Source organism: Pogona vitticeps, chromosome 2 (assembly GCF_051106095.1).
Source record: "Pogona vitticeps strain Pit_001003342236 chromosome 2, PviZW2.1, whole genome shotgun sequence".
Taxonomy (NCBI): domain Eukaryota; kingdom Metazoa; phylum Chordata; class Lepidosauria; order Squamata; family Agamidae; genus Pogona; species Pogona vitticeps.
Window position 1 is genome coordinate 62,912,490 of NC_135784.1, and position 27,893 is coordinate 62,940,382.

General features: G+C 42.4%; 3 protein-coding genes across 3 annotated transcripts in view; 1 reads left to right on the forward strand and 2 right to left on the reverse strand.

The window, feature by feature from the left end:
* The window catches only part of MGLL (monoglyceride lipase), a 282,792-nt gene extending 280,238 nt beyond the window's left edge, over positions 1-2,554 (reverse strand). Inside the window, exon 1 of the mRNA XM_072989545.2 lies at positions 2,382-2,554. Coding sequence (XP_072845646.2) covers positions 2,382-2,442 — 61 coding nt within the window. The 5' untranslated portion in view covers positions 2,443-2,554. The remainder of the gene's footprint in view (positions 1-2,381) is intronic.
* LOC144586942 (uncharacterized) overlaps positions 1-27,893 on the reverse strand; it is a 269,494-nt gene that overhangs the window by 195,570 nt on the left and 46,031 nt on the right. The gene's annotated exons all lie outside the window — the stretch shown is intronic.
* On the forward strand, positions 4,369-27,288 carry SEC61A1 (SEC61 translocon subunit alpha 1). The gene is made up of 12 exons (XM_020811509.3): positions 4,369-4,536; positions 6,419-6,486; positions 13,819-13,884; positions 13,984-14,062; positions 16,695-16,826; positions 16,957-17,066; positions 20,846-20,999; positions 21,761-21,921; positions 22,526-22,723; positions 23,885-24,076; positions 25,235-25,311; positions 26,877-27,288. The coding sequence occupies exons 1-12, from the start codon at positions 4,530-4,532 to the stop codon at positions 27,061-27,063; spliced, it is 1,431 nt and encodes a 476-aa protein (XP_020667168.1). The 5' UTR covers positions 4,369-4,529; the 3' UTR covers positions 27,064-27,288.

Genomic DNA, 27,893 nt, shown 5'->3' on the forward strand with positions numbered 1-27,893 from the left:
CAATGTAAGTCCCACACAGAACATTGATTGTACTGATTCTGGCTGCTAGTGCTTTGTTCATTTATAAGGTTCATCTTAATTATTTTTTAAAGGCAGATTTTCTTTTCTCAATGTTTGTGCCTCTGTGTTCCTGAAATGTAAAAAGCAGGGAAATCCCCTGAAGAGATAAAATTCAGCTTAAAGCAAACAATTAAAACTCTGTCCCCAAAAGTAAAGAAATTCAGACCACTGATAACTCTCGCCCTACTCAAAACCTGGATGCTCTCTCATGACACTTTGTACTACAGGCCATCATTAGCAATATAAGAGAGATGAAATGAAAAATGTAGTTTTAACATCTACAAATAGCAGATCTGCAGCATAGCTCTCTTCACAGATACATAATTTCATCAGTTCAGTCCAACCATTCATTCTGGAGGATATCTTGTTGTATTTAATGGGCTTAGCCCTAGATAAATAAGATTTCTTTCCCTAAGTTGTGGAGCTAAACTCTTGTGCTTGTTTGGGTGGAAATTAAGGTACGGGTGCATCAATGGGCCAAATTGTTGTAGTAAAATGAAGGCGTTAGTCTGCAGTTTCAACTTCCTTAATTTTGAGGAGGTTTCAAATATAACATTTTTCTCATACATTTTTCTGCCAAAAGAGAAAAATCCTCTCTTTGGCAGAAAAATCTATGACAAAAATGTAGATAATGAGCCTTATTTTACAAAAAGCATTCTCTCTTTACTTTCATACAGAGACGGTGCTTGTTGCAACATGTCTTATTTGTCATCATCTTTTTTAAAGTTTTTATAGAAAGGCTATTGTTTTTGTCATACGGAAACATGCAGGTTCAGAGAGTAATCTTATACTTGAGTTATGCCAGCTGAGGGGTGATAAGACATTGGAGATGCCCTGCTATGCCAAGTGCAGCACAAGCTATGGGGCTACCATGACAGTAATGCTGGCAGGATGGCCAGCACCGCACAGAGTTTTGGGAAGGGGAAAGAGTCGGTTCAACAGAGTACAGTACATCAATGCCACAGCTTGTGTGCCTATAGACCTCAATCAAATGCAGGCTTTACTTGGAGCAACAAATGGCTTTCCCAATGAGCTGAATGGAAAAGGGAAAATTAACATCAGCCCACCAGCACTCAGTACAGTTTCCTTTTAGTCACAGCATAGGATCTGCACATCCAATCACAGCACTACCAACACCAGTATATAATTCACACAAAGGCAGTCAAGAGTGCATGACCTGGAATAATCTCTCTCTGACCTCAGGTTATATGCACAGTGAGCAAAGAAGGGAAAATTCAGGTGTAGGTGTAGGTGAAAGGGCACGCTACACACACACACACACACACACACGCACGCGCGCACACACACACACACACAGCACTTTGAACAGGTCTGTGCTGTGCAGAAAGGAAGGTCCTCAGGGTGCTTCCAGAAGAGGCTCTCATTCTGTAATGGCCCTGCCACAGATACGGAATTATGCAGACCATCCAGAGGCCATTTGCTTCCACTGGAAACCCTCCCAATTTCCCCTACCCCACTGTTCTTGCCTTTTTTTCTTAACCGGAAAATAAATTATGAAGAAAACCATGGAATAGTCACAGAATGCCTTTTGGTTTGAACATTTCATCTGGAATCCCTTTCAGGCTGCTACAAGACAGAAGACGCTGTATTGATATACTGTAGATATATATTTATCTTGCCACAAGAGATTTTCCACAGCAAGAAAAAAGAATAGAAAAAACAGCAAGGGCTAAGTGGAACATGAGGTTACAAAGCAGAACCCCTATAAAGTTCAGTAAAGGAAGTAGGCCAATGATACAATAAAATCCTTGTACAATTAGAAGAATCACTTACAGTATCTGGAAAGTCCTATTAAAGTCAGCATAAATCTCTTGCAACTTGATGGCACATTACACACAAGTTTAGGAGTGTTTGGCCAATGAGAGAAATGAATGCATTTAGACTAGTTAAGGTAGAAACCTGCTAATGGAAATGCCTTCTGTGGAGTAACTGAAGTAACACTGTGGACAGTGGACAGTATTTTTCATCTCCATTTTAGTAAAGTTCACCTTCCAACATCAAGTCACAAAGTTAGATTTTTAAGTTTATTCATTTCTAAATTAACGCATTAATCCTTCCTCACTAACTTTACCTCCTCTCTTTTGGGCAGAGGAATGTTAGCAGCTTACAGGCCAAAATGACAATCTTTAATTGTCCTCTACATTTAAGATAAACATGAATACATATCTACCAAACAGTACATTAGTAATGTACCTTACAAAAGGTTGCCCCTGAGGTTACAAAAACATGTAAAACACTGGCCAAGAGTTGATTTTCTTCTCACCAGCTTCATAAACAGTCAAATAACAGATATTTTTTACCTGAAATGATATCTGATGGAGCCTTTCTGAGGTTGCAAAGATATCCAGTGCTATTTCCCATTTTTGTTTTTTTTTAAATATGAATTGACTTGTTTGCAGCACAGCAATGGCTTCACCCACTCTAGCAAAAACAGACACTCTCACATATGTGGAAACAGACTATATGATCTTAGCCACAGACTTTGCTTTTTCATAGGTTGGGGACAACATAATATATTCAAAATACCAAAGGGAACACTTACAGACAAATTGTCAATAAGATGACGTCAAACCACTGTGTGGAAGATAGGTAATCATTAACAGTGAAAACAAGAAATGAACATTAACAGAAAGAAAGCCAAATTAGGATCATTGAGGATCAAGGATGTATCAGCATGCTCAAGGGAACCACAGGGTTTGCAGAGGTACCAAAAATGTAGAACCACTTTAAGAGGGTAGAACTCAGTGCTTTTTGCAAAATAAATCAAATTATTTACATCTGCAAATTTGAAGAGGCTATGCAGGAACAATATACAGTAGTAATACAATGTAAAATCCACAAAGGTTGACCATAAACAGTTGCTGCAGAATCTCTGCTAAACAAGAAAAACAGAAAGGGGGTGGACAGCAGCAGAATGAATTTCCAGAGGAAGGGCCTGGCTACTGGGCACCCTTAAAAGGCACACTTCTATTTGGAAGAGAGAAGACAAGTTGTTCCAAATATCCCTTGTATTCCCTATTTATTTAAATGTTTGAATACATTGGTTTGGTGTTCATATTAAATTTTGGCTGCAGTTCTTGAAAAAAAATTTATATTTATTAAAGAGGCTCTGCCTCCATGCAGTGATATGACATAACAAAACAGTCCGATTAAACTGTGAATTAAACCGGATACTTGGTAATGAAAAAGGACAAAGTTTGAGCATTCACATTTCTCCAGATTTCAGTACTAATGTTATGGTGGCCCTTTTGCTTAATTTTCACAGATTGCCCAGAAGCTACAGAACTCACCTATTTCAGGTGATCCAAGTGCAAGTCTCCAGAGACCCATGAAACTCACTCGGTATGACTGAGGCACACCCTCTCAGCCTGACCATCCTCACAGGGTTGTTTTTAGGATAAAGTGGGGAGGAGAGTGGGGCATAAATGGGTCAAGAGTTGTACTGCTCACTTGTGCCAGCATAAGGACAACAGAATGAAGCACAGGAATGAACTGCCATCCGTTCTGAGGAATTACCACTTCTGTTCCTGGTGCAACCGAGCCACACAGCCGGCATATGACAAGAAAAAAGGTGAAGAAAAAAGGTGAAAAAAGGTGAACAGCGTCAAGTGGCTGTTTTGATGTCCAGGACTGAAATTGTGCCAGCATAGATAAGCAATAGGTTTCTGACCAATAATACTAAATAAACATTTATTTAAATTTCATTTAAGTAACAAACATATACTTATTTAGAATTCTGGATTTGCTCCGGAAACTAGCTGACAAGACTGTGAGAAGTAAAATCATGAATGACATTTTTTCACCTATATTCCGAGTTTAATTACGTAAATAACCGCCCATTTAATATTAACTTGTGAAAAACATCTCCCTTTTCAATATCAGCACATGAGATTTCAAACACACTAACGACTAAATCAACGCGCTCTTTCCCATTTCTGTTTCATGGGACCTTTTTTTGATTTGTTTATTAATGGCGGAAGCACAAAAGGGCAATGCCGAGGAAGACGACGTTGCTTCTCTTCGGATCACCGACAACCCACAGCCTGAGCACCTCCGTCCTGGGGACTAGAAAAAGAAACATGTCCTTCCTCCGCCGCCCAAACACAGGAGAGGCATTTTTTAGGATTCCCTCGGTCACGTACAGGAACATGACGTGCCCGCGAACGCTTACTGTAGCTCCAAGCTGGAATTTTGATTCCACCCACCACCACCCCGCCGAGGTAGTTCTGGGAATTGTAGTCCCACCAGAGGACCACGCGCCATTAGCGAGCGAAGACATGCTACTGCGCCTGCGTTCCTGGCCGGGCCTGTCCGCCGGGCCCAGTGCGTGGCAGGAAGCGGAAGGGGGCCGAGGAGGCTCAATCAACTGACGTGTCGCTCTCTGAGAAAGGGGTTGAAGTCGGCGCGACGGCTGGGTCCTTCCCTTTTCCGTGTCGAGAGCGGCCGAGATGGGGAGTAAGTATCCGTGAGCGGTGCGGTTGGGCGGGGAAGGCGGTGTGTGTGTATGTGTGTGGGGTTGTTCCGTTAAGGGGGTCGAGAGAAGCGGGGAGAGCCTTTCTCCCGGTGGGCGTGAGGCGGGCGGCTCAGGCAAGGAGACTCGCCTGGTTTCAGGGGCTGGGAAAAGCGAAATGGCGGCTTGGAGGGGGAGGGTCGGGGATGTCCTGAAAACGAGGAAGAAGGGCCGGGGGTGGGTGAAAGCGGCAGGATCCTGGGCTGGAGGGCCTGGCGTGGCTGGGGCGCTTCATGATGGACCCCCTAGAAAGCTGCTCTTGTGAGATCACGAGGTGGTGGAGGGGCCTTTGTGGGGATCATGCCAGGAACCCCGGGGTTGTCTTTGGTGGTGGTGGGGGAAAGCCCCCCTGGAGTGGTGGATTTGTTTAAAAGTGGATCTCTCGGTAATAATAGCAACACGTACGTGGCGGGATCGCAAGTGTTTAGAGTGGGCCTGTGCGTGTTCCTTGTGGTCCTGACAGCTGCCCAGAATAATTCTGTGTCCTTGTCATTCTCACCTTACACAAGAGAGGTGGGTTTGCTGAGAAAATGGGTTTGAATTGGTGCCTCTTTTAGTTTGCTGTCTTGGCCGTTTATTATATAAAAAAAAACACACCTGCAACTGACTGGACAGGGTCCAGTCGGGAGAAGTGCAATAAAATACGTTGTTTGGGAGCAAACCTCTGGCTTCAGATGGCTTGGAAATAATTGTATCTAAGCATTTTCCTTATGTGAAAATGAATATACATTTTGGAGGTAATTTCCTTCTCCTTGCTGGTGTCGGGTATACTGAATGGTTTGTCACTTAAGAGACAAAGAGGCTACCAGGAAAGGCGCGCCATCTGTTAGGATTTTTTAAACGTAAGGTCTCCTGTCTTTTAGTCATGGCCTCTCCTGAATTCTTTAAGAAGAGAGCACTGATTTATGAAATGTATGTTTTATGTTATGAAATGTATGTTCTGTTAGTGGAGAAGGCACTGGTCACCCCCATACTTTTTATCGAGAGTTCTACAGTTTGGTTTTGCTATGATAAGGGGGGCGGTATTTATGAAACATTTTTAGACCATGCTTTTCATGCGGATTAATATCATAATTCATTCCTTTTGCACAATACTGAAATATATTTAATTGTTCAAAAGTATTCTCGTGCAGTTTTAATGGACTTTTGGTCAGTTTTTTCCCCTTATTAACTGCCAGTGTTTTTTTGCTGTCCTTCCTGATTCCATATTCTGTTTCTAGGACAAGACTAAACAGAACTTAGCAATATGCCTAGGAAAAGTGCAAATATTATAGCAGTAATATAGAATTGTTTGACTGACCTGGAAGAGATGTTGCAATTCTTATACTGGTCACGTTTCATAGTAATGTTGGCACCAGCAGTGTTTATATCCCTTCAAAGTCATTCTTCGCTGCTCTCTGAGAAATAAACGTTAACACATATGATTTAAATATGCCACTCTTCTCATAGACATAGTTTTCTTGAGAGTATTTTAAGTGCCTTTGACTTCAGAACTTGCTGGCATCCATTTAGTTTGGAGCCTATAGCTGTTTCGATGATATTATTTCTCTTCAAGAAAAAAACTGATCTATCTGACTCCTGAAGATTAACAGGATTGAATTATTTCTGTATCAGTACTGAGTATTAGCATAGGCAGTTAAAGGAAGTTGCTTATTGTTTTTCTACTCCAGCCACCAGAGTGAATGTATGTCTTTTGAACTCATGTCTTTTCAGCTTATATGTATTTTCTAAGTGTATATTCTACACTTGATGACTTTGCTATTAGTGAATATGTCTGTTGATGTATTTTATTCTTTTTCTTAAAGAAATCCATAACTTTCTTCACAGTTAAATTCCTTGAAGTAATCAAGCCCTTCTGTGTTATCCTGCCTGAGATCCAGAAGCCAGAAAGGAAGGTATGATCCTTCTCAAGAGTTACTTTTTGGCAAAAAAACTTTTTGGGAGTTATTCATTTATCCAGTTTTTTTAAGTTAGTGTCTCCCAAAGCAATTCAAATTAGTTAGATAGTTTTATGTGCACACACACACACACACACACACACACACACAGAGAGAGAGAGAGAGAGAGAGAGAGAGAGAGAGAGAGAGAGAGAGAGAGACATAGGCCTTGCTCTTAGGCTTAAGAAAATAAATGTGTAAACTGAAGGACAGTATACAAAGAAAAGGCAGTGGAGAAGCGGTAGAGGCTAAAGTGCCCTTCCCTCTCACTTCTGCAGTCTTAAGAATTACTGAAGGAGGGAGTCAAGTGTCCTGTCTGGCAAAGGAGTGGGAAACATACTCTTTGCAGTTGTTCTGCCCTGGCTGATGGATGGGGCCAGGCTGCTCTCCCTCTTGCCAGGATATTCTTCCTGAGACAAGGACGGTAGTTTCCAGTGGCACTCATTCCCAGGCTAGTGGTGAAAGATTGATAAACATCTGTTGGATACTGTTTGTTGTATTGTTATATATCACCATGTGTTATTTGTATCAGTTCAGGTATTGCTTATGCCTCCAGCACACATATATTATTTCCAGTTAGGTGAATTTATAGGCATTCCCTGTGTTCATAATGTTAGTATCTCTGTATATGGCCAGTACCTACCAAAAGATAACTGTAAGGAAAAACATATTTTTGTTACTGTGTTTACTGTCATGTTCTCTCTTAGCTTAGATTCCATCCTGGTTTGTTTGCTTTTCCCCCCTTTCCTGGACTTATTACCAAAAGGCAGTATCCAACATTGTACTAGTGGAAGAAACTTCTAGGAAGATATTTTCTCTTCCTGCTCCTCACACTTGTAGCCCCTGTGTCACCAGATAATGGTACAGAGGAGACCAGGGAACCCCCTCTTTGACAAGGGGGATCTGCCACACAGTTACACTAAGCTGCCACCAACCATTCCCTTTAAGAAGTCACACAGACCAGGGATGGATTTTTAAACAATAAAAAGAATAAGGTTTATTTTAAATACACACAGGGAAAAATAAACAATCAGGTGAATAAATAAAGTAACGTGGCTTATTCTCACACACACAAGCATACAGTTTGGTTCACCTAGAACCTTTAACTTAAAGCACAGACCCTGAACCCATCAGTTCTGGCTAACCAACAGACACCTGAACCTATCAGGTTGGTACTCTGACACACAGTAGTACCCTGTCTGACACACCGACTCCACAACAGCTTCTTCTTCCCAGCTGCTGCTTCGTCACAACCCAGTGTCTCTCAGCATCTCTTTAGTGTGTGTGTGCTTCACCACCCAGGCATCACATATTTATACAGTACAGCCCCTCCTCCTGATGTCCCGCCTTCCACTCCCCATAGGATGGAACTTTCCCTCCAAACCCATGACAGACAGGTAACATCAGTGCTGTATGTAACACCTCCCCTCTTTAAAAGTTGTTTTGTAGGGGGAAAGCTAAGGTGCTTTTCACCAAAAAACAACCTGGGTAAAATACACAACAACAGTTATACATACCATATTATACTTACTCATACTTACACTCCAAGTTAACCATAGTAAATATGCATTTAAACATTTTACCATATACAGTACATCAATTTACCTTTATTAATACAAACCAAATTCAAAACCAGGTACATTTTACTTTTTATCAGCATTATATACACATAGTCCATGTTCTTTCGCCGTCTTCATTCTTCAGGTCTTCTTGATAAGGCGTCAGCAACACAGTTCACTGACCCTCTGACCACCTTCACTTCAAAGTCATAGTCCTGTAGGTTTAAAGCCCACCTCATAAGTTTGCTATTGTGGGTTTTCATTGTCTTTAACCATTGCAATGGTGAATGGTCTGTACACAGAATAAAATGTCTTCCCCAGATGTAAGGCTTGGCCTTCTGGATCGCGTAGACTATGGCCAAACACTCCTTCTCCACGGTTGCCAAATGTCTCTCACCTTTTTGAAGTTTCCTACTCAGGTAGGACACTGGATGCTGGTCACCATTCTCATCCTCCTGGCACAGAACTGCTCCTACCCCGCTGTTAGACGCATCGGTGTAGATGATGAACTCCCGGTCGAAGTCTGGAGCACGCAGGACAGGATAGTTGATTAACGCCTCCTTCAACCTCTGGAACGCCGCCTCACAGTCGCTGGTCCACGGGATGCGGTCATCAGCCTTCTTCCTCGTCAGATCGGTCAGCGGAGCCGCAATCTCGCTAAACCTCGGGATGAACTTTCTGTAGTAGCCCACCAACCCAAGAAATGATTTGACTTTTTTCTTGGTGTTGGGTCTAGGCCAATCACGAACAGCTTCTATTTTGGCCTCCAGGGGTTTTATCACTCCTCCCCCTACCATGTGACCCAAGTATTTTATTTCTGGGCTACCCAGCTGACACTTGCTGGCCTTTACTGTTAGCCCTGCTGCACTTAACCTCTGCAGCACTAACTCCAGGTGTATCAGGTGATCTTCCCAGGTATTACTGAAGATCCCTATGTCGTCAATGTAGGCCACTGTAAAGTCACTGAGCCCTGCCAAGGTCTGGTCCATCAGCCTTTGGAATGTGGCTGGTGCATTTCTGAGACCAAAGCTCAGGACTCGAAACTCATAGAGACCAAAAGGGCTGCAAAAGGCAGTTTTTTCTTGATCCCTGGGATCAATTCTTAATTGCCAATATCCCTTTACCAGGTCCAATGATGAGATGAACCGACAACCCCCTATGGTTTCAATCAGGTTGTCTAGCCTGGGCATTGGGTAGGCATCAGGAGTGGTTACACGGTTTAATTTCCTGTAATCAACACAAAACCTAATGCTCCCATCAGGCTTGTCCACAAGGACTATCGGAGAGGACCAAGGACTAGAAGAGGGGACGATTATGTTCTCCCTCAGCATCTCGTCCAGCTCCTTCCGCACCTTGTCCCTATAGGGTCCCGTTACTCGGTATGGGGATACTGCCTGCGGGGGTGCATCCCCTGTGTGGATCCGATGCATCACTCCCTTCACTATCCCCGGCTTGTTGGAAAACACCTGCTGATATTTACTAAGCAGCATTTTTAGTTCTTGCTGCTGGTCTTGGGTGAGTGCAGGACTGATCTTTACCTCCTCTGGGTTGTATTTTACTTCCCCTCTACCCTCCCAGAAGGGTAACTCCGCTTCCTCACTCTCAGCTGCTTTTATCGCGAATAAAACCCTCTGTTCCCCTCTGTAGTAGGGTTTTAGGGCATTCACATGAACCACCCTCCTTGCTTGGTTCTCCTCCTGCTCTATTAGGTAGTTCAGGTCTGACATCTTGGAAATGACCCTATATGGTCCTGCCCATTTGAGCTGCAGTTTGTTCTCTCTGCAGGGCCTAAGCCAAAGCACTTCCTCCCCTGGGTCAAAGTGCCTCTCTCTAGCTTTGTGGTCATACCATGTTTTCTGTCTGACCTTCTGAGCTTGCAGGTTTTCTGCTGCCAGCTCTAGATTTCTCCTTAGGTCATTCATCAAGGTGTCTATGTAAGTCACAACGTCTTGTGGGTCATCCTGGGTGATCTGCTCCCAAATTTGTTTGATCAAATCAAGGGGCCCTTTCACCCCTAAGTGTGCAGCAAACATGTCAGAGTGACCCCTTTGTAAGATCATGGGGCGATACTTTTCAGGTACCACCAGCTGACTTCTGATCCCATCTCCCCCGTTTGAGATATTCCTCAAGGTCTCTCTATATAAAATCCCCTTTTTCTCCAGAAATCTCACTGGGGTTTCAGGTGTTAGCTGGGCGTCAGTCACCTGTTCAAAACACTTTTGGAGAGTGGCGTCTGCCTTTTGCTCCTGTCCAAATCTGCTGTCTGTGGTTAAGGTTTCCACCACAGCTTCTGAACTCCCCTCTGCTTCCGCCTCTGGCTCATCATTACCCCCCTGAACTGTCCCTGTGGTGGCTTGTGAGCGTGTAATCACTAGCACCCGTTTCACATGTTCAGCCAGGTCATTTCCCACGAGCACGGCTGCTGGCAGAGTTGATGAAATCGCTATCCGCCAATCTCCCCTCCAGCCTTGAAAGTTGACAGGTACCTCTGCTACTGGCAGAGAGATTACCTGCCCCTCAATCCCTGCTACCTTCATGCTCTCATTTGGGATTATAAACTCCCTAGGGATGATATCTGGATGGCACAGGGTTACCTGGGAACAAGTGTCCCGCAGCCCCCTATACTGACGGTCAAGTATTCCTACGTCCACCCCTGCTGTCTCAAACAACTGAGAATCTGTTTTTATCAGCAAGCAGCGCTTTACCTCCACAAGAGGACCATTTTCCTCAGCCTGATCAGCATAGGTAGCTGTTCCAGACTGAGTAGCCATGGCAACAGGCTCCCTCTGTGACACTGAGCCTTGCTCTTTCTGGACACAGAACACAGCTTTTGGCTTGGTCCCACTAGACTCCTGAGGCACCATTCCTTTTAGCTGCTTTAATTTCTCACACTCTGAGATTAGATGACCCTTTCCTTGACAGAAATAACATTTCCGGGTGTATTTTGATTCTCTCTCCTCTTGTTTGGGTTTTCCCTCCAAATTCTGAGGTCTTAGTTTCATGTCTGAGGGCTTCCCTTCACCATGGGCCCCTCCCCCTTGCTGGCTTTTCCCTGGTCCCTGAGAGTACTTGCTGTACGTTTCTTTGTGTTTACCTACAGATTTCCCCTCACCCAAGGGCTTTCTTATTTGGGAAATAAAATCCGCGATCTCTGCGGCTGCTGCCACAGTTTTCGGTTTCCTTTCCCTCACCTGGAATTTCAATTCCCCATGCAGGACTGAATAGAACTGTTCCAGTGCTATCAAATCTTTAAGCTGCTCATAGGTCTCTGTCCCCTCCTGCGATAGCCATTTCTCAAGCAGCCTCACCAATTGGGCCCCCACTTGGGTAAAAGTCTGTTCTGGCTTCTTGGTTAGGGACCTGAATCTTTGTCTCAGCTGCTCTGCATTTATCCCATGTCTGGCAAACACCAGTTTTTTAAACTCTGCAAAATCTTTCATCAGTTCCTCAGGCATCTCGGCATAAACCTCAGCCAGGCTACCACTGATTAAAGATCGCATGATGGTCATCTTCTCAGTTTCCCTCACTGAGAAGTCCACAAACGCTCTTTCCACTAAGGAAAAGAACACCTCAGGACAATCTCCCTTGTGGTACACAGGGAATTTCTTCAGGTCAGCTTTAGACAGTTGGCCTCCCTCAGAATCCCTATTATTATTATTGTTCTGGTTCATCAGTTCCAGTTTTTTTAATTCAAACGCCATTTTCTCTCTCTCCAATGCCAATTCAAATTGTCTCTGTCTCTCTCTTTCCCTTTCCTCCATTTCAAATTGCCGCTGTTTCTCTCTTTCCCTTTCTTCTCTTTCCCTTTCCCTTTCCTCCACTTCAAATTGCCTCATCCTCAGTTCATGCTGTTGGGCTATGAGCAATTTTCTAAGTTCTGGGTTCTGTTCTCCTGTGCTGTCACCTTGCACTGAGCCAAATTCATCCTCAGAACCTTGGTCAATCTGGGGGTCTTTCACTTCACTCATGTCGGCCATCTGGCTTCGAGTCAAGGGCATAATCCCCCCTCAGAACAGGCTGCTTTAAAAAGTCAAGCCTCAAAATAAAACGACCACTTTTTTCCTTTTTGCCTCAGAACCAGCTCTCCCTAGAGATTGCTGCTGTTCTTCAGCACTACTTGCAACAGTATCGAGTCAGAGCCTACCCCCCTCTGCTGGGCCTCTCAGCTGGCAAGCTAGCTCGCTGTTGCTACGCAGTTTTGCCTCAGCGTTTTCCCGCCAAAATCAGGCTGCCTCAGAGCACCTTAATCTAAGTCTCCCCAGTTGGCACGTTCTTCTACTAGCGCACCTCCCCGTGAGGTACACCTAGAAGATTACCTACGCGCCTCAGACTGTCCCTGACTAGACCCCCCTTGCTCTGGGCACACTTGCCAAGGCTTTGCTGGACCGCTGGACAACTGGACCAGTCGTATCCCACACGCTGGACACCAATCAATGTGACAAACCCAGACCTACTGGGATCTGTCACACAGTTACACTAAGCTGCCACCAACCATTCCCTTTAAGAAGTCACACAGACCAGGGATGGATTTTTAAACAATAAAAAGAATAAGGTTTATTTTAAATACACACAGGGAAAAATAAACAATCAGGTGAATAAATAAAGTAACGTGGCTTATTCTCACACACACAAGCATACAGTTTGGTTCACCTAGAACCTTTAACTTAAAGCACAGACCCTGAACCCATCAGTTCTGGCTAACCAACAGACACCTGAACCTATCAGGTTGGTACTCTGACACACAGTAGTACCCTGTCTGACACACCGACTCCACAACAGCTTCTTCTTCCCAGCTGCTGCTTCGTCACAACCCAGTGTCTCTCAGCATCTCTTTAGTGTGTGTGTGCTTCACCACCCAGGCATCACATATTTATACAGTACAGCCCCTCCTCCTGATGTCCCGCCTTCCACTCCCCATAGGATGGAACTTTCCCTCCAAACCCATGACAGACAGGTAACATCAGTGCTGTATGTAACAATAGGCATTCCCTGTGTTCATAATGTTAGTATCTCTGTATATGGCCAGTACCTACCAAAAGATAACTGTAAGGAAAAACATATTTTTGTTACTGTGTTTACTGTCATGTTCTCTCTTAGCTTAGATTCCATCCTGGTTTGTTTGCTTTTCCCCCCTTTCCTGGACTTATTACCAAAAGGCAGTATCCAACATTGTACTAGTGGAAGAAACTTCTAGGAAGATATTTTCTCTTCCTGCTCCTCACACTTGTAGCCCCTGTGTCACCAGATAATGGTACAGAGGAGACCAGGGAACCCCCTCTTTGACAAACTTGCCTTTATTATGAAATGGCTAAGATGATTTGTGAATGTTGGTTGGAGATATCTATATGTGCAGATCTTTAGCTCTAGAAGGGGCCTCAGTCCACTTTCGATTAATTAATCCTTCAGACCCCTGTTACAGCTGGAGTTATTTTAGGTTTTCTATTTCATCAGTCAGTCTAGTCATGACATGGTAGCTTTGCACAACTGACAGTTCAGCCCTTAAGTTCAAGTGTTATTACAGAAGCCATTTGCTAAAATGGAAATACAGTGATATTTTGCTAAAAATTGCATCACCCTGTGCATGACCTACCCCGTTCTGTGTAGCATTTGCTGCAGTTTTGGGGAGCTACTAGGGGAAGGAGGGCAATGATGGAATTTGTTCATAGCTATTAAATATTTTGGTCTAGCCTAAACTCTGTGACAATGACAATACTTGTACTCTTGAATGCAGATCCAGTTCAAAGAAAAGGTGCTATGGACTGCTATCACCCTCTTCATCTTTTTGGTTTGCTGCCAGGTATGGTCATGACATTCTTTAAATCCTTCCTTTCAAAGCAAAGATGAGGTACAAGCTTTGACTGTGTTAATCTCACAATCTCATGTCTTTTAAATTCAGATCCCCCTATTTGGTATCATGTCATCAGACTCAGCAGATCCTTTCTACTGGATGAGAGTAATTCTGGCTTCAAACAGAGGTAAACATTCCCCTGCCCCCCTTGGCAAATAGTTCTGTCTGTTATAGGGTTTCATACCCTGTTTCCCTAGAAATAAGACCTAACCTGAAAATAAACCCTAGTTAAGTGAAATCCCACCCTCCACCATTGTGCAGCAACCAGAAGATGACATGACTGTATTTGAATAAATGTTGATTGTTGTACATGAAAAAAAATAAAACATCCCCTGAAAATAAGCCCTAATGCATTTTTGGAGCAAAAATTAATATAAGACCCTGTCTTATTTTCGGGAAAACAGGGTAGTTGAATACTGCGTAGCAAAATCAGTTGGCTCATATTCATTTTCCTGAGTTAAGCATTCTGATGTTCCACTGACCTCGGGTAGAAGAGTTATGATGTTGTAATCAAGTGAGGCTTATGCATGCAGAACCTTGGCTAAATTGGACCTTCAGCATTGCATCTGAAAGATGGAATTTTAGATTATTTGACTTTTGGTGTTATGTGACTAGGGTGATGCTGTACTACAAAAGTGAGAATATGGTAGTATTTTGGACATCTCAGGTCTTTTGAAGCAGTTCAACTGTGTTATCTCTAATCCTTAAAATGATTTATTAATGTAAGTCATTTTACTCGAATATGGAATGTTTCTAAAATGAAGCTTTTGTTTATACCATTTGTAATGTAACGGTCCCCAAAATTGGAGATGTTAAAGGAACACTTCGTGCAAAGAAAAACCTAGACAACATCTTAAAAAGCAGAGACATCACCTTGCTGACAAAGGTCCGCATAGTCAAAGCTATGGTTTTTCCAGTAGCGATGTTTGGAAGTGAGAGCTGGACCATAAAGAAAGCTGACCACCAAAGAATTGTTACTTTTGAATTGTGGTGCTGAAGGAGGATCTTGAGAGTCCCCTGGACTGCAAAGAGAACAAACCTATCCATTCTGAAGGAAATCAACCCTGGGTGCTCACTGGAAGGACAGTGAAAAGACCCTCATGTTGGGAAAGTGTGAAGGCAAGAGGAAAAGGGGACGACAGAGGACAAGATGGTTGGACAGTGTCATTGGAGCTACCAACATGAATTTGACCCAACTCCGGGAGGCAGTAGAAGGCAGGAGGGTCTGGCATGCTCTGGTCCATGGGGTCACAAAGAGTCGGACATGACTTAATGACTAAACAACAAAAATGTACCGGTTATGTTCCTCTTAGTGTTCTGTCTAAATCCGCAATCCCATGTTATCTATTTTTTAATTTATTCAGTTATTGATCTCTAAATTGACACATGTGAAACATGGATTTCACTTGTTCAAGGTACTTTGCAAGCATCCCTGTATACTTGTAAAAAGTATTGACCTCTTTGTAGGATAGGTTTTTTCTTGTTTAAAAAGCTGCATCAGTTCACTGTAATGTCAGAAAAATTGCTTCTGAAGATTGAGATGGTGAGGCTTACGTTTCTGTGCCACTTTTGGTCCACATTTCTAGATTAGGTAAAGGTAAAGGTTCCCCTTGACAATTTTTGTCCAGTCGTGTTCGATTCTAGGGGACGGTGCTTATCCCCGTTTCCAAGCCATAGAGCCAGCGTTTGTCCGAAGACAATCTTTCATGGTCACATGGCCAGTGCAACTTAGACACGGAACACTGTTACCTTCCCACCGAGGTGGTCCCTATTTATCTACTTTCATTTGCATGCTTTCAAACCGCTAGGTTGGCGGGAGCTGGGACAAGTGAGGGGCACTCACTCCATCTCATGGATTCAATCTTACGACTGCTGGTCTTCTGACCCTGCAGCACAGGCTTCTGCAGTTTAGCCCACAGCACCACCACGTCATTTCTAGATTGTGTTTGTGTGTTTAGTCGTTTAGTCGTGTCCGACTCTTCGTGACCCCATGGACCAGAGCACGCCAGGCCCTCCTGTCTTCTACTGCCTCCCGGAGTTGTGTCAGGTTCATGTTGGTTGCTTCGCAGACACTGTCCAGCCATCTCATCCTCGGTCGTCCCCTTCTCCTCTTGCCATCACACCTTCCTAACATCAAGGTTTTTTCCAATGACTCTTTTCTTCTCATGAGATGGCCAAAGTACTGGAGCCTCAGCTTCAGGATCTGTCCTTCCAGTGAGCACTCAGGGTTGATTTCCTTTAGAACTGATAGGTTTGTTCTCCTTGCAGTCCAGGGGATTCTCAAGAGCCTCCTCCAGCACCACAATTCAAAGGCATCAATTCTTCGGCGGTCTGCTTTCTTTATGGTCCAGCTCTCACTTCCATACATCACGACAGGAAAAACCATAGCTTTGACTATTCGGACTTTTGTTGGCAAGGTGATGTCTCTGCTTTTCAAGATGCTGTCAAGATTTGTCATCGCTTTCCTCCCAAGAAGAAGGCGCCTTTTAATTTCAGGGCTGCTGTCTCCATCCATTTCTAGATTAGCCACCCGTAAAATGATCATGATATGAAGATGCAGGAGAGTGATGTATCACTCAAAAGAGTATATGGTATTGAGCTTTAGTTGCAAATCTGATGTTTTCTCCTCCTTCAGATCAAAATTTTTTTGGGGGGGGGCAAAGACTTGATGGGAAGGAATGGTAGTAAAGCTTTTTCTTTTTATGGTTTTTTCCTCCACAGTCTGTCTGGTATATCATGCTGATTTCTTTTGCCCACAGGCACGTTGATGGAGCTGGGCATTTCTCCCATTGTCACTTCTGGACTCATCATGCAATTGCTAGCTGGTGCCAAAATAATTGAAGTTGGGGATACACCAAAAGACAGAGCTCTCTTCAATGGGGCACAGAAATGTAAGTAGGAGATGTTAAAAATCTTGCATGCCAGGCTGTGTAATAGCAATGCAGTTACTGACAGTGGATTTGGAGTCTGTGTTAATTCAGCTCTCTTCCCCCCCCCCTCCCTTCTTGCTTCGTTTACCAGTGTTTGGCATGATTATCACAATTGGCCAATCTATCGTTTATGTAATGACAGGAATGTACGGCGACCCATCAGAAATGGGAGCAGGAATCTGCCTGCTCATCACCATTCAGGTAACTTTTTTTATATTGCACTGTCCACTGAGTTGATCTGTGGGGCTTATAGAAGCCTAAACTGAACAGAAGCTTGTGTGGACACTTGTGTCTTATGAGATGGAAACCAGAGTTGTCTGGCAAACTACTTTCCTCCTACCTAACTTAGCAGGAGTTTAATTGAGTCTGCATTGCTCTTGCCAGTCATGCTGAGGCTCCATTATTGGGCAACTCAGAAGCTTCAGCTGGTGTAGTATTGAGTGACAAGATTCAGTGTGGTAGTGAAATACAGTATGCTATAGTGCATGTTTGCAGTACCTAGCTCTCTCCTAAATGATAAATGATAGAGAGAAACTTATGAAGGTCACACCTGCAGGGGTTGCAAACTTTCACAACAATGTACCTTTGTTTCATTGATATTAGGTCTAAAGAGAGGATAAATTGACACCATTCTTCTCTAATTTAGAATGGTTCCCAGAATGTGTGGTTGCTGAGCATTGCATTGGAGAATTTCTGGACTGAATGAACATTTGGCCTGACACAGTATAGGAATTGTCATGTTATAATGGTCTTCAGAAAACCGGAGAAATGTTTTTGGCTTCATGAAATGTGGACATGGCTTGTTGTAATTGGAATTTAGAAATACAGTGGTGCCTCGCTTAACGATTTTAATTGGTTCAAAAAAAAAATCGCTATGGGAAAACATCACTAAGCGAAACACGTTTTCCCATAGACATGCATTGAAAACCGGATAATCCGTTCCAATAGGAACTGATTGCCGTCCTTAAGCGAAAATCGCCATAGGAAACATCGCTAAGCGATACAATGTTTCCCCATTGGAATGCATTGAAGCCTATTCAATGCATTTCAATGGTTTTGCGATGTCCATTTTTGCAATTTTAAAAGTGTCTTAAAATGTTCAAAAACTGTTTTAAATGCTTGGAATCATTAGTGCACCTTCTAAAACGTGTGCAAACTTAATTTGGCTTTGTTCTTTGTTAATTTTTGGTGAATTCCCCCCCCCATTGAAATGCATTGAACCCAAGTTTGACAGCTGTCAAACGGCACTTCAATGCATTCCAATGGGGGAGAAAAAAAATTCACCAAAAATTAACGAAGACTCAGAAACTGTTTTAAATGCTTGGATTTGTTAGAGCACCTTGTAAAATGTGTGCAAACGTAATTTGGCTTTGTTCTGACTCTTTGTTAATTTTGGTGAATCCCCCCCCCCATTGAAATGCATTGAACCTAAGTTTGCACACGTTTTACAAGGTGCTCTAATGAATCCAAGCATTTAAAACAGTTTCTGAGTCTTCGTTAATTTTTAGTGAATTTTTTTCCTCCCCCATTGGAATGCATTGAAGTGCCCGTTTGACAGCTGTCAAACTTGGGTTCAATGTATTTCAATGGGGGGGGAATTCACCAAAAATTAACGAAGAGTCAGAACAAAGCCAAATTACGTTTGTACACGTTTTAGAAGGTGCACTAACAATTCCAAGCATTTAAAACAGTTTTTGAACATTTTAAGACACTTTTAAAATTGCAAAAACGGACATCGTTAAGCGAAACAGGGGACCCAAAATGCATTCGCTATGCAAAGCATGGTCCTGAAATCGTGAAGCGAAAATCACCCATAGGAAATATCGTTAAACGATGTGGAAAATTCTTTAAAAAACCATCGTTAAGCGAATACATCATTAAATGAAGCAATCGCTAAGCGAGGCACCACTGTATCCGTCTCATCTCTCTCCAAATGGCAGTTAATCCCTGGATTTAAACTATTAAGTCCCAGATTCAATTTGAATTTCATAAATGTCTGTGTTGCTGCTTGTCTGTGCCTAAGCCTCCAAGACACTTGTGCGAGGTTAGAATCCATTATGTCTGTTGATAGCAATGGATCTGAACTAGGAATACAGAGATTAGGGGTGTGCTCTTTTGAGTATTTGAACTCCATTTCCCAGCATCCTTCAAGAGTTCCGGGAATTGCAGCCCACAAAATGAAATCTTGTAGGTTTAGCCTCCCAAGAACAGGGCTTTTGAGTTACTTACCTGAACTAGTGGCTTCTCCTCTGATCTTTGCTTCCTGTTGTTGATTTGTTTTTTTAAAAAAACCAGAAGCTGTCGTTATACTTCTTGGAAGTCATTGTTCTTAAAAAACAAAAGAAAAGAATGATGACTCCCTGGAGTATCTTTATTTTTTAACAGTCAGTAACAGGAAGCAAACGGGAGAAGAAGTGGATGGTTCAGGTAAGTAACTCAAAAGCTCTTCTCTAGGAGAGTAAAAACTAGAGGCTTGTGGACTGCAATTCCTGGAGAATTCCAGGAATTGCAGTCTAGGTACAGTGGTGCCTCGCTTGACAATGTTAATTCGTTCCAGCAAAATCGCTGTAGAGCGAAAACATTGTCAAACGAAATTAAAAAAAAACATTGAAACGCATTGAAAACCGTTCAATACGTTCCAATGGGCTGAATACCTGCTCGTCCAGTGAAGATCCTCCATACGGCAGCCATTTTCTGGTGCCTGTCTTACGAAAAAGCCTTCCTAAAAACAGCGGGGGGCCATTTTCTTCAGCTGGTGGCCATTTCGAAACCCGACAATCAGCTGTTTGCTGATCGTCGTAAAGCGAAAATTGGTACCCGGAGCACGGAACCGATCATCGCAAAGTGGAAAAACCCCATTTAAGCCATCATTTTGCGATCACAAAAACCTAACTGTACAGCGATTTCCTCGTTAAGTGAGGCAATCGTTAAGCAAGGCACCACTGTACACAAAGGAGCACACCCCAACAGGGATTCATATATTTCTTCAGCTTGTTGACTTCACTGTTCACATGGAGAAGCTGGTGCCAGTTCTGTGACGCAAGAACGACCATTGCTTAACACACATAATAAACATTAACACAGATACCTATCTATTTGTATCAGATTTGTCTGTTTAGTAATTCCTAGCCACAGTTACAAGCAGTTCAGTTTGTCAGAATAATGCACAGTATCAAATGAAACACAGTCAGTTGATCAGTAACTAGGGGAAAAGCTTTTAATATTTTGAAAGCTTAAAAAAAATGTAATGACATTAATTTCTCTTAGGAATGCTGCCACATAAGCAAAGAGTTTAGAATAAATTAATACAGTGGTGCCTGGCTTTACTATTGCCCCGCATTACGATGAAACCGCATTACGACAGTCTTTTTGTGATCGCAAAACGATGGTCTAAATGGGATTTTTCGCTTTGCAATGATCGGTTCCCTGCTTCGGGAACCGATTCTTTGCAAAACGATGATTTTAAAACAGTTGATCAGCGGTTTCAAAATGGCCGCCGGGTAAACAAAATGGTTCCCCGCGGTATTCTGGGACGGATTCCTCGCAAGAGAGGCATAAAAAACGGCTGCCCTATGGAGGATCTTCACTGGACGGTGAGTTTGACCCCATTAGAATGCATTGAAGGGGTTTCAATGGGTTTTTTTTCCGCTTTACGATGTTTTCGCTTAATGGTGATTTTCCTGGAACAGAATATCACCGTCAAGCGAGGCACCACTGTATGATGCTCTTCGTCTTCACATTCAAGGAACACCATACCGTTTATATAATTCACAGATGTGTAGTGAGCATTTCAGTGGTGTATTCAACACAAAAATAAATCAGCGTTATAATTCAAGAGGTCAAATAGTTGCTTGACAAACACCACTGAAACATTAACACTCCACCGAAAGGACTGCCTTGATTTGAAATGGCTTAATGGTTGAAAGCACTAGCGATAGGGTGTGTGCACTTGTATGAATCATTTTGATTTCTTCATGCAGCTTTTTGTTGCTGGGCTGATAGTTCTTCTTCTGGATGAACTTCTGCAAAAAGGATATGGCCTTGGTTCTGGAATTTCTCTCTTCATTGCCACTAACATCTGTGAGACTATTGTGTGGAAGGCATTCAGCCCAACTACAGTGAACACTGGCCGAGGTAACAACATACAGGTGTATGCTTGGTAGTCTTTAACAGAGGACTTGCTGCCCCCATACAAAAAGGATAAGAATTAAAACAGAGGCACAGAGGAAAAAGAAGGAGCTATGACGTATTTCAAACATCTACAACAATTCCGAAAAAATAATAAAAATGAAAAGAAGGCCAACAGGACTGAGCATACTTGGTATTGCCAAGGAGCCAACGTGTGTTTGATGTCAGTTGTAAAAAGACAGAGCCAGTGGGACTGAGCAAGCAGGTTACAGCATTCAACAGCTTATAGTTTCTCTGAGGGTATGAATTCTTGGCTCCTTGAACAAAAGCACTTATTTAATATTTCGTCTACAGTTAGTCCATATTTCTCTTGCTGGTGTACATTTTGGGCTCCTACTTGGTAATTCATGTGTATTATGTGGGAATTCGCTGGCATTCTTCAGCCAAAAGGATGGCTTGGAAAATAATTATTGAAATCATGGACATAGCCAGTAGTTGTACTTATCTACAGCTTGATCTCTGCCAGCTTTGTGCAGTTGTGGGCATCCTCATGACTGAAGTGACATGGTTACATCTCTGTGTAGAGGATGCACTCACATCTGCTAGCCTTTGACCTTGCTTTTTAGCATATGAAATAATAAATAACCTTCAGTAACTGCTCATGAAACTCATCTGGAATAAGCATTACGTGCTCATTTGTAAAAAGCAAACAAATGGGGCACAGTGTAGTTGGAACTGACGATTTTGTCTGTGCTTGCTTGTTAAAGGCATGGAGTTTGAAGGGGCCATCATTGCCCTCTTCCATCTGCTGGCTACTCGCACAGATAAAGTCAGAGCTCTCAGGGAAGCTTTCTACCGCCAGAACCTGCCCAATCTCATGAACCTGATTGCCACCATATTTGTCTTTGCTGTTGTCATTTACTTCCAGGTGAGTGGAACCATGGGGTGGTAGGCTTTTATAATTCTATATGGGAACGGTGGTCTGTTCTGTGTGTTTACATTTGTTGTCATCAGAAGTTAGAACATACTTGTTACTACTTCAGTGAACCTTCAGTGTCTTACAAGAGATATGATATTAAATGATGAAATGTGTGTTATTCTTATGCCTGTCATTTGCAGGTGTGAGACCGCCAGTTTGTGTTTTTCATTTGTATTGATAATATCTCATAAAGTTATTAGGAGTTAATTACATTCAAATAAACTGGCTAGGGCCGTGGTTCTTAATCTTGGGTTACTCAGGTGTTTTTGGACTGCAACTCCCAGAAGCCTTCGCCATCAGCTGTGCTGGCTGGGGTTTCTGGGAGTTGCAGTTCAAAAACACCTGGGTAACCAAGGTTAAGAACCACTGGGCTAGGGTTTCTGTTTGCTTGCTCTTTTTTTTTTCCTAGAACATCATATGGCAACTGTTACTTTCTCTTTCTAAAAAGCAGTTTGAGAATTTTATTGAACATTTCTGTGATTGTTCTTAAATCAGTTATTAATGGACATTATGTGTTATGTTTGTACTCAGCTCTCATTTTTGTCATCTCCAGGGTTTCAGGGTGGACCTCCCTATAAAATCTGCCCGGTACCGAGGCCAGTACAATACTTATCCAATCAAATTATTCTACACTTCCAATATTCCCATCATTCTTCAGTCCGCACTGGTGTCCAACTTGTATGTGATATCGCAGATGCTCTCTGCCCGTTTCAGTGGCAACTTGCTGGTCAGCCTGCTGGGTACTTGGTCTGTAAGTATTTCCTTGCCATATGCTCTTCTGCTTCAGATCATCCATGAAAATAAGTCTGCTAAGTATAGCATAGGCACCTGTGAGATGACTGAGGCTGGAGTCCTCTACACACCTGAGTTAACTTCATGGAATTCATTGGGATGCATGTATAGATGTGCTCAAGTGGATTGTAGGTGTGCCCACATGCAATGTTTGCTATGGAAAGTTGTGTGGCCTCTATATTAAGCATTTGCCCTGTTTTTGTTTGTTTCCTTCCTAGCTTTAAGATCGTGTCTTCTTTTAGTAGCTGTACAGTGGACCCTCTACTTACGGAATTAATCCGTATTGGAACGGTGGCTGCAGGTCGAAAAGTCTGTAGGTCGAATCTCCATTGACCTACAATGCATTGAAAACCGATTAATCCCATAGCCAGCGGTTTTTATTCTATTTTTGTTCCATTTTGGGTTTTTTCTGGTCTGTAGGTCGATTCTCCGGCTGCAAGTCGAATCTAAATTTTGCAGCCAGAGAAGTCTGTAACTCAAAAAGTCTGTAAGTCGAGCCGTCTGTAAGTCGAGGGTCCACTGTAATTGGTTTTCTTAATATTGGGAAGATTGCATAAGAAAACTACCACATACCAAGATTTATGCTTACCATGCCTAAATGTTAGAGACATAAGTGAAAATAAATTAAGTCCTTCGTGGATGCATAATACAGTGGTGCCTCGCTTAACGGGTGCCTCGTTTAACAACAAATTCGCATCGTGACAATTTTTTGCGATCGCATAGCGATGTTTCTAATGGGAAAATATCGCTTTGTGATGATTGGTAAGCTGTTTCACTTACCAATTTTTGCATAACGATGTTTTCCCAACAGCTGATCGGCGGTTCCAAAATGACCACCGGGTAAAAAAATGGCCAACTGCTGTGTTTTCGTGCCCATTCCTCGCTTACTGGGCAACGAAAATGGTGGCCGTATGGAGGATTTTCGCATAAAGGTAATTTTTTTGCCCATAGGAACACATTAAACGGGTTTTAATGCATTCCTATGGGCTTTTTTATTTTGCATAGCGACGAATCCGTATAGCGAGGATTTTAGCTGCACGGATTATCGTTGCTATGCGGGGCACCATTGTACCTGTTAAACATTAATCCAGTATCTGAAAACTATGCATTTTCCTTGCAGGATACATCATCTGGAGGTCCTGCTCGTTCATACCCTGTGGGTGGACTGTGTTATTACTTGTCACCTCCTGAGTCGTTTTCCTCAGTGTTGGAAGATCCTGTCCATGCAGTTGTCTATATTGTCTTTATGTTGGGCTCTTGTGCTTTCTTCTCAAAAACCTGGATTGAAGTTTCTGGTTCCTCTGCTAAAGATGTAAGTGAACAGCATTCATTTCTTATCTCTGGATGCTTAATTACCGTCCGTCTTAGAAACTCTGATGTTTCCTCTGCTTCGTTGCTTACTAGAAAAGTCTTGGTCTGGTATGCTGTTGACAGTAAAGAGAAAGCAAGTGATTTGTGAAAGATCAAAGGATGTATCTATACTTTGAACCAGGTTGTTAGTCCATTGAGATCTGTATTGTCTAAACCAGCTGTCATTCCCCTGCCCCCCCCCCTCTCTGGATGAGTCCCGTCATCCACATGTATAGCTTGGCTGGGTCTTGTAGTCCAGTACATGTGAAATGGGTGAGTTTATGAAAGGGTACATTACATGAGTTCTTACATGGCATACCTGCAGGTGCCAGAGACTGAACCTGAATCTTTGATAAGTGCTTCGGTCTCAGAAGGCCTTTGTTCAAACCATGAACTGCATCATACTTCTCCACTTGCTCAGTATCCCTCCCTGCTCTGATTCACTCTTCAACCAAGACAAGGGTGATACCTGTCAGTGTTTTCTTAATGATGAAAGAAATAAAAAGCTATACAACGAGCAAAATGGGGTTTGACCCACAAGTAATACTGCTATAATATGATGGTCTTTAATATGCTGGGTTTTGAAGGTTAGCCATTCATTCCTCCACCACCACCCACTTGCAAATTCCTGACTTGTCCTGCTCGCTGGCAAGTAAAACACAACACTCTGCCCACATCATGGCTCTTTGCAGTCTCTGTTTTGGAGATGGAGATTGTGAAAAATGGGGCTTTTGCTTGTGTAAGGCAGTGTGAAATACCTCCTTATGTGGGCTCTATTACTGTCCAGCCATTCCCACAGGAAAACCTTTAAGACCCCGGAAGGACACAGCAGGATATCAGCCACTCTGTTGAGGTTAACTGAAGGAGGCTGCACTTTCCATGGCAACACATTGAGACGTATTTTGCATCAATGTACCCCTTTCAGTTTGCTTCTCACTAAGAATCAGTAATGTTGGTAGTTTGAAACATACTAGATATTTTCAATAGTTCTACTTTCATAAGTTTTTTAATGATTTTCAGGCTTGTAAGACTGAGCATTCTTCTTTGTTCATAAGCAAGTGCTGTTATTACCTGACCTCACCAAAGCCTGTATCTCTAATCTCTTACTTTGCCAATACAGGTTGCTAAACAGCTAAAAGAGCAACAGATGGTTATGAGGGGTCATAGAGAAACCTCCATGGTTCATGAACTGAACAGGTGAGTTGGAACTCAGTACCGAGGGATCATGAGCTATGCTCCTTTTCAATTTTATGGTGACTCGAGAGACAAACTTTCTTACAGTGTTCTGGATTTCTGCATGCCATTGAGTGTCCAGCTTTATAAGAACAGGCATTGCATTTTCAAATAAACCCTTGCTTCATGGTTTAGAAAGAAAACATTTCCAGCTCTCATAGCTTTTTAACTTCTACGTAAAAAAAAGCAAATCCAGAATTCACATAGTGGTCCTGAGGATAGAGGAACTCAGGTTTGGCTTCCTAAGTATATATCAGCTTCAAACAGCTTCTCTGTGATACAGAAACACATGGACCCTGCATTATATTAGAATTCTATTTTTCCCAGCTGCTAGCTTCCTTTAGATGCATGTGTACATTGTGTGGCACCTGAAAGAGAAGTGAATGTCTATGTGCGTGTGTACTCCCCCCCCCAGTTAATTCCTAATTTTCTTCCCCTCCTTTTCTGCTATGATTTATTTTGTATTTCCTTCCATCTTGTATAAATTTTTTCTAATTGTGTAAACTATTTTATATATTACCTATGGGGAACAATCGCTTTGCGATGACCGGTACCCTGTTTCGCTTACCGATCATCGCAAAGCGATGATTTTTTAACAGCTGATCGGCGGTTCCAAAATGGCCGCCCAATAAAAAAATGGCCACCCGCTGTTTTCTGGGACGGATTTCTTGCTTACTGGGCAGCGAAAATGGAGGATTTTCACTTTTGTGAGTCTGAAGCCCATAGGAACGCATTGAAGGGGTTTCAAGGCATTCCTATGGGCTTTTTAATATCAAATAGTGACGAAATTGCTTTGCAGCGATTTTTGCTGCACCAATTATCGTCGCTATGCGAGGCACCACTGTGTGTATGTTTTAGGCGGCTTACAACACAAAATATAGAGTGGTCATAGTGACCAGATAGGTGGGGTATAAATGGAATGAATGAATGAATGAATGAATGAATGAATGAATGAATAAATAAATAAATAAATAAATAAATAAATAAATAAATAAATAAATAAATAAATAAATAAATAAATAAATAAATAAATAAAGTGTATTTGTTTTGAGATCTTACCAGGCAGGATGTTAATACACAGATAGCATTCTCTGGGTTCTGCTACTCTGTCTGTTCTAGGTTTTTTGTAAAATTCTAGAAGAGGTAGGTGTGTTAGTCTGTGCTAGCATGTCGGGCAAAAACAAAACATAAATAAAAAATAAATAAGACAAAATATTTTGGCATCTTAAAGACTAACTTCTATATTTCAATGTGAGCTTTTGTGGACAAGTTCTTCATAACCATCTGAAGACGTGAACTTGTCCATGAAAGCTCACACTAAAATATAGCAGTCAGTTGTCAAAAGATGTTTTGTCATCTTTTTTAAAAAAATGTATCTGATTCTAGCCCTTGTATTCAGAAATGTTGTGACCACTGAATGAGGCTCTCATTCCAAAAACAGTTATCTCTGGTAGTTGTGCCTGTAGGTGATCATATCTCCTTGACATTTTAACTCAAAGGTCCTCTCTTCTTATTGTGTCTCTCGTCAGATACATTCCGACAGCAGCTGCGTTTGGTGGCCTCTGCATTGGTGCCCTCTCTGTGCTGGCAGATTTCCTTGGGGCAATTGGATCAGGCACTGGAATCCTGTTGGCCGTCACCATCATTTACCAATACTTTGAAATCTTTGTGAAGGAGCAGAGTGAAGTTGGCAGCATGGGAGCACTTCTCTTCTAATGCTTTGTCCTATGGACCCTAGGGGAGGGTGAAGAGTGTTATAGCAATTTGAAAAATCAGGTGAAAAATATTAACCGCAGTACCATAACAGGGGCATACTGCATTAATAGGAACACTTTATTTTAATGTTTTCCAAAGCACATTCCTTTGGTTCAGACTTTGTTAGTATTCAGTTGATGTTTTATAAATCGCTGGAAACTGCAAAAAAATTTCCTTTTTAGAAAATGTGTTTTGTTCTTAATTATTGGTTGAATCCAACTCTTCTGATTTTGGTTCATAGCTCTCTTCTCTTCCTATCCCAGGGCTGCTGAAGCATTTCCTGTTTCAGTGTACATAAGTGCAGTGTGAAAGCTTACTTGTTGCAACATGTTGTCCCATCTCCTCAGCAGTAGGAGAGGGCTTTCCTACTCCCCAGTGCTGATCCATTATTTGTTGTAAGCACGTCTTCATTCTTCTCCCAGTGTACCTCATTTTTAGGGTTGTTGGACGTCTAAGCCAGGGACTCCAGGTCTTGTGGTGAAATGCAGACTGTTGGCTTCTGACAGTTGCCTCACTTCTCGAGGAGATTATGATGTGCTTTGTCTTGTCACTAAATCGCAAGTCAGGCTATGTAATGGAAATAAATAACCATGCCTCAAAACTGAACAGTTGAACAGAGAGAGACCTTATACAAGCAACAGGAAGCCTGCCGATTCCTATATGGATGTCCACAGTTGTCTGTATTATTATTTTTAATATCCTGAGAAGAACTCTGTGATAGAAGACTCTGCTTGGAGGCTTCTTAATAACTTCCTCATATGCCATCATTTTAAGTTTTAACCCAACAGACA